The sequence below is a fragment of the Mus caroli genome, chromosome 6 (genome assembly GCF_900094665.2).
Source record: "Mus caroli chromosome 6, CAROLI_EIJ_v1.1, whole genome shotgun sequence".
NCBI lineage: Eukaryota > Metazoa > Chordata > Mammalia > Rodentia > Muridae > Mus > Mus caroli.
Window position 1 is genome coordinate 55,614,861 of NC_034575.1, and position 7,277 is coordinate 55,622,137.

The 7,277-nt window shown below is 35.3% G+C and overlaps 1 protein-coding gene across 2 annotated transcripts in view; it reads left to right on the forward strand.

Annotated features, from left to right (window-relative positions):
- Mmrn1 (multimerin 1) overlaps positions 1 to 7,277 on the forward strand; it is a 46,151-nt gene that overhangs the window by 24,216 nt on the left and 14,658 nt on the right. For both annotated transcript variants that reach the window (XM_021165624.1, XM_021165625.1), the window contains exons 4-5: positions 3,361 to 3,462; positions 5,265 to 5,438. In XM_021165624.1, coding sequence (XP_021021283.1) covers positions 3,361 to 3,462; positions 5,265 to 5,438 — 276 coding nt within the window. The remainder of the gene's footprint in view (positions 1 to 3,360; positions 3,463 to 5,264; positions 5,439 to 7,277) is intronic.

Genomic DNA, 7,277 nt, shown 5'->3' on the forward strand with positions numbered 1-7,277 from the left:
TTGCTCTGGCTAGGACTTCAAGTACGATGTTGAATAGGTATGGAGAAAGTGCTAGACTGATTTTCTTACTCTTGCTCTGTTGCTCTATTTGTCTGGAAAATGCAGTTTATTATTTTTTATTTGTTTTCCCAACACTGGTGGGTTTTTTCTTTTTTTTCTTTTTTTCTTCTTTGGTTGGTTGGTGGGTTTTTGTTTGCCTTTTGCTAGTGACGTAGTTTCTCTTTAGCCCAGACAGGCATGTAACTCTAAGCAATCCTCCCACCTCATCCTCTCAAGCATTGAAACTGTAGCTCTACACTACCTGGTTTGGCAGATTTTTTCACAAGCACAATTCATAGAAAATATTTTTCTTGATTGCTCATATATATGACTATATTGTTAATAATATAAAAGATGGTTTCCTTCCTGTTTCCTGAGATAAAACTATTAAATTCAGTCCAATTAATGCCTTACATTTTAGTTAATATCCAAAAAGTGATGTATAAAAATATTTATTTCAGAAATAATATTTAAACATTTTTATTTAATTGACCTTTAGTTTCCTAAACATTGTTTTTTTTTTCCCCATTTCATTGTATATTTATTCCACAAAGAGTAGTTGTATCATGGAATTTATTTGCCATGATATTCCTATTTTAGAATTATTTTTATTTCATGTGACATAGAAAATAGTTTTCAGGTTGTCCAGAAATAGGGATTTCATTCATCATATATGCTGAATAATATATTCTTTATCCTTTATCACATATAAACAATTAACTTGAAATAGTATCACAGTTTTAAAATGAAGTCTTCCTTTCTGTACAGTATTACTATACTTGTTGAAAGATGTGGTTCTTATTTCAATATTACACAATTGATTTATTCTGACTAGAACCTGGAGTGTGGAGCACTAGTACAGCTAGGCAGGCATAAAGCTTGGCAGCCTGGCTTTATAGAGGAAGAGAGCTTCCACTGAGGAATGATGAGCTATCAGTAGCTCAGAGTCACACTAGGTATGACTGACGGGAAGACCACAAAAGCATCTTTCATGTTCTGCAACCCATTTGCTCAGCCCTATGGTCTGAGCTTCAGAAAGAATGATAATGTGTGCTCATGAAGGAGGGGTCATGAGCAGTTCCTGCCGATGCCACTTTCTATAATGACCCACATCTTGATGGAATGATGGACACATGATTTTCACTCCTTAGACTTAAATCATACCTTTAAAACATGTTCTGGTCATAATTGGGATCGTATTTAAAAATTTGTAATGACTGACTTTTGTATTTCAGCTTTACTGTGAGAATAGAATTTTTTCTGCCTTTTATTAATAAATTTTATTTGATTTAGAAAAAATTTTCAATTCGTTTCAAATTAGTGTATCATAACCAGAACCATGAATCAAAATCACCTAAACACTTAACATTTTTAAAATACACATGAGCCCGGTTGCCCAACTGTCTAACGAACCAGCGTCCCTGGGGGAGTAGAAAAGCCGAAATATTTTAGTGTTTCCAAATCAGTAGGGACTTCTGTTTTCTATCTATAATGCAATTAAAGAAACAAACAAACAGTAAGTACTCTTGCGGAAAGGATGCGTGGTATGTATAAAACGCTGAGAATGAGAGACTTAGCAGGGCAATTACCCTGTGTCACACTGGCGCTGGCACAGCCCTGAACACTTTGGCCACGCTTTGTCTCTGAATACACTGCCTCACTCCCTTTTAAATGCCCTACCGCTTTTTCTTGCTATGGTCTAGCTGCAGAAAGTAAGCAGTAAGGAAAGGGAAAGGCCATGGTTACCCCATTAGATAATCCTGCTATCAGTATTTACAGTTCATGGCCTGCATTCTCATTGCTCAGAGAAACAGGGGGCATGGTAATGTGTGCTAGCAGAGAATGTAGCGCCTCCAGTGGTTCGCAAGCTTTAGCCTGCATTAGAATCATGTGACCAGTTCGGTCAAAGAGAGATTGATGTCCCATCACAGAGTTCTTTAAATCGGGATGGGGTTCTGAAACTGCAGGCTGAAAATTTCCCAGGGAATGCTTTCATGGTAACTGCAGAGACTTAAAATTTGTGAACGATTATTTTACTCATTAACTATTCACTTGAGTGGACAGAGATGGAAATAGTAAGAAACATGCTTTATTATCTCACACACAGAGGAGCCAGGGCAGGAGAGCTATGCAGTTATTTCATAGATACTTTTGCATAAGCCAATTTGAATTTAGACCATATGAACCCCTTATTGCTGGGGCGTAACAGTAGATTAATCTTTTCCCTCCTTACTCTAATTCCCAAACACTGTATTTCTTTCTAAGCTCTACATCACTTTCTTCTGCTAAATAATCCATCAGTTATGGTGGGAGGAGGCATCAAAACAAACTGTGCAAAGCGGAAATTCATTTATTTAGCCCAAGACCTTGAAGAATAGCACTGCGCAATTCAATGTAACAATGGAGACAATGCCAAATTAATGACCAACCGAGGACATGTTTTAAGGAATAGGGAAACTTAAGGATTGTCAGCGTAGCCACATGGGCATCTGGAGGGGGGTCATTAGCATGCACCACAAGTACAGTTTCATTGTCACAGAATTTCATAGAGAAAGAAATCCAGCTAGACAGCAAATGGGTATTTGCACATGTCTGAGTACAGGCATCATTGAATAAATGTGTCCATTCAAAGCCTATAAATTAAAGATGTATTATTTCAGACGCTCAGTATTTTAAGTGAATCCCTCAAAAATTGTTTTTTCAGAGAAATATAAACATTTACAATATTTGATTTGTGAAAAGGGGGGCTTCTTAAATATAGAGATAAGGATTTCTGTTTTTATGGAATGTCACTATCTTTACGGGTTGATTGCCTTGGAGATATACCTGTAGTTGTTTAATTTGACCATTAGTTTATCAGAAACTGTGTATTATTTTTAAATCTTGGGACAACTCATTTAAACAGCACTGTTAATTAGCTCCCTGCTTAGGGATTAGGAAGGCATATTCAGCTTTCCCTCCTCCTGTCAGTCAGCAGTTGGGAAACACATTATTGAAAAATCAGTCCACTTATAAGGCTGCTGTCACTTTTACCATAATGGATAGAAAAGTCCACTCAGATTCACAGGCAGTATCTGCAAAGGCTTCCACCCATTTTTGATCCACATGAATTTTGAATATTTTCTTTCTGAAGACTGAATGAGAGCTTTAACTTCTGAGTGCGTGTGGCATTACCCTGTCCTACAGATGGGGCAGAGCAGTCTGCTCTTCATCATGCCTCAGTACACAGGAAAATGAGTGTCAGCCCCATTATCACTTGGGACTGGAAAACAGGAGGCCCTTCCAATGCTAACACTTGATACTCTCTCTGCTTCTGTCTAGTGGAAGAACAGCAGCAGCTCGCACACAGTAACCAGGCTGAAAGTCACACCGCTGTTGACCAAGGAAGAGCCCAGCAGCAGAAGCAAGACTGTAGTGACCCAGGTTGTAGACTATAATTATTATCACCTTCAACCCTGTGATTGTCAACACCATTTCAGTGGTGGTGGATTAACATGCTTCTCAGTTCTGTTCTCTTTGCTAATTGTTTGGAGAAACTGCTTTGGGTTTCATGTTCCAGGTAGAAAAACTTCAATCATACAACCAGAGGAACACAACAGGGTTCTGAAAACAAACTCAGCTTTTGTTTACCAAACAGTGAGACCATTGAAGTGTTTTGATACCAAAGGAACAACTTGACTGCATTAAAGGAGCTGGGAAGGCTGTTTGAGCTAATAGGATAATAACTAACTTGTGGAAAGAGTTATTTATGGCCAAGATCTTGTACTGATCAAAAGTCAGACTGAGACTTTTTGTTCTGTCCAAATACAATACTTCACCATCCTCAGCTTAACTTTAACTCCAAAGCAAGGTTGGATATTGCCAATAGTACCTCTTCAAGAATATGTTTGCATAGATTTTGGTGAACACAGCAAGACCTTCAGTTGAGAAATGGAATTTAAAGTGATCCTTTTAAAAAATATGCAATAGATTATCATATTAAAAGCAATAAGCCAGGTTCAGAATAATAAACATCATGTTTTCTATCATGTGGGATATCTAGATTTGCATATACTCACATATAGGAGATATATAGATAGATAGATAGATAGATAGATAGATAGATAGATAGATAGATAGATAGATAGATAGATACTCTATATGTATATATGATAGAAAGAATTATATATATGTTTATATGAAACAGAACAGTTTTCCTATTGTCATGCCTTCTGATATATACATGTATATACATATATACATATTTATATATCAGATACATATGTGTATATATATATCAGAAGGCGTGATGAATGATGGTAGGGGAGCTCCTTTGAGAGGAGCAAAGGAAAACCTCAAGAAGGATTCTGATGACAAAGAGGAGGGTAATAAAACTTAAATATGAATGAAGTATGATGATAAATGTGCAGGAGATGACATAATGAAATCCGTTGTTTTAGACGATAACTCAAAGAATAAATCTTAAAAAGTGAACTTGGGTAATGTACCTAGAAAGTATTCTTTAATTTATATTGTGACTTCCTATGTTTAAAATGCTGCCAAGCCTCTGAATCAGTACAATGCAGGTGTAAAGGACCAGTGACAATTGTTGCTGTATGCAGTGATTCTCTCTAAATTGGGATCTACCTCTCATCGAGGATTATGTAAAATGACACATATTTAATGCTGGGACATAGTTTAAAGGTAGCAATGAACCATTAGCTGGGTGATAGCAAGCTCATTACTTTGGCTTTCCAACCCTCAATATTTTTATTTATTCTGAATGTGTTGACAGGTCTAAGATTTTTTTGAAAGTCAAATTACACAAATTAAAGACATTATAATGGGGCTGGAGAGATGGCTCAGCGGTTAAGAGCACTGACTGCTCTTTGAGAGGTCCTGAGTTCAATTCCCAGCAACCACATGGTGACTCACAACCATCTATAATGGGATCCAATGTCCTCTTCTGGTGTGTCTGACAACTACAGTGTACTCATAAAAATAAAATAAATACAGCTTAAAAAAAAGAAAAGGAAAGAAAAGACATTATAACATTATAATATTTTTGTAAAGGTTTTCCCTGAAGTTGCTTCATCGTTCATGTTGCCACTCACCTGTAACTTGTATTTTTAAATCTTTAAGCACATTTATGGTCTACTTTTATGGTTTCCTTTATACAACATAGTTTTTGATAGGTTTTAAGTCTACATGTTGAATGGTCCCAACTCTCTCTCTTCTACATGCAGCCATGATTCAAAAACTGGCAGAGCAGCTGAGCCAGCAGGAGAGGAAGCTGACGCTTCTGCAGAAGAAGGTTGACAATGCTTCTCTGGTGGCAGATGACATGAGGAATGCGTACCTCTCATTAGAAGGGAAAGTTGGGGAGGACAACAGCAGGCAATTTCAATCTTTTCTAAAAGGTAAAAGTAAATGAGATTTAAAAATGCATTCACTTAAAACACAAGACAAATTCCTCAGTGACATTGTCTCCTGACATTTGAGATCTTTGCTCTAGATGAGATAGTAAAGAAACAGGTATTTTTAATCGGGGAATTGAAAAACATGTAACTTCAAAATAATTGGAAATTGTGCATTGAAATATATTTTTAATACTCACTTGTTGGGTATTTTGTACCTAGCTGCATAACTTATATTTAGCCATAGTTAGGAATAGCCCACTGGTCTATCAGGGTTGTTAGAAAGGGTGAGCCTGGTGTTGCACAGGAACACACAAAAGGGGAATGCAACAATTATAATTTAAAGCCTTTAAAGAACTAAGTATGAATAACAACAACAAATGGAATAATATTTAACTTACATAAAACAAAGTCACATGGAATTTAGAGAGCCGCCCTACAGAGGGATTAATATGAAGCATGGGGACATGATTTTGGAAATTCAGAAACACCTAAATGTTTATTTAATAATGAGGTTGTAGAAATGCAGATGGAAAAAATGTTATCAGGAAACACATTTTTAAGTTGATGTTCTGCTTGGTGTCTTTTCAAACACTGCTGTGATATTAATATTTACTCTGTAATTTTCCCAGACATCCTAAAGAATGGTAGCTGAAGAGACAAATATATTTTCATCTTGTCCTCATCACCTTCAGCAAAATCCATGGTGATATTATATATGCATGGTGTTCCTACACTGTCAATCATACTTTGACCTCTAGATCATGTCATTTTTTGATAGTTGAAATTAAACATCTATCAGCAATTTTTCCACCTACCTAATTCAATGAGGCTTACAATTTCTTTTTTCTTATCAATCTTGAAAGCACTGTGGGTGTCTAATGTGAAATTACAAATTCAAAAAACTAACCCTCACTAGTATATACATTTTATTATACATTATCAAGTTTTGGAAGTTATGAGAGTTGAAAATAATTTCAACTGACAAGAAATGACTAAATTATTCTGCGAATGATGGAGACATATTTGTACTATAAAGTAATGCCTTACAACTGCCTTACAACTTAAGCTGTCATTTTTCTATCTACATGGTATATAGAAATATATTCACAAATACTTGTTAAATAAACATGTATCTGGCAAAATGCTAGCCAATATGTCTGCCTTGTTAACAGATAAAAAGAAAGAACCGTTTTTTTCTGTATAATTTCTCTTATTGTAGCTATTCAAAATTTTCTAATTTAGCTTTTGTTCCTGGTTTGCTGCCATGGATTAGTGAATGATATTTCATGGTTTTTATATTCTTATTCTTTTGTGCTTTTCTATACTTAGCAACAATAATCTTTTAAATACATTTCCAGGAATATGGTTTACAGGATTTTTGTACCAGAATAATTATTATCAAGACGTTCAAAAAAGAAATTTTGTTCTTCTAAAATTTCTCTTTTAAAATACTTTATATGTGAGTCTTCATGCTTGCTACATATTTTCTAAGATGTGAGACCATGGAACCCATTCACCCACTTTGTGAACTGGCTGCCTGATAGCTATAACTTGGTGATGGCCTACTGTGTAGAAGTTTCTTTTAAAAATACTTTATTGCCCAAATCTCATACATGATCATTGTACATTTTTTGGTAAATTTTAATGAATAATTCTTCTATTTATAATTCTTTGTAGCTAGACTTTATATGTTTTACTTTTCTGTTGTTTCTGTGTGAGATAGTGTTTTTGGTTGGTTGGTTGATTGGTTTGGATTGGTTTTATTTTAAACTTTTTAAACATTCTTTCTATTTATATCATTTGGAATAATTCAGGCCAATTTTTTTTTTTTTTTTTTTT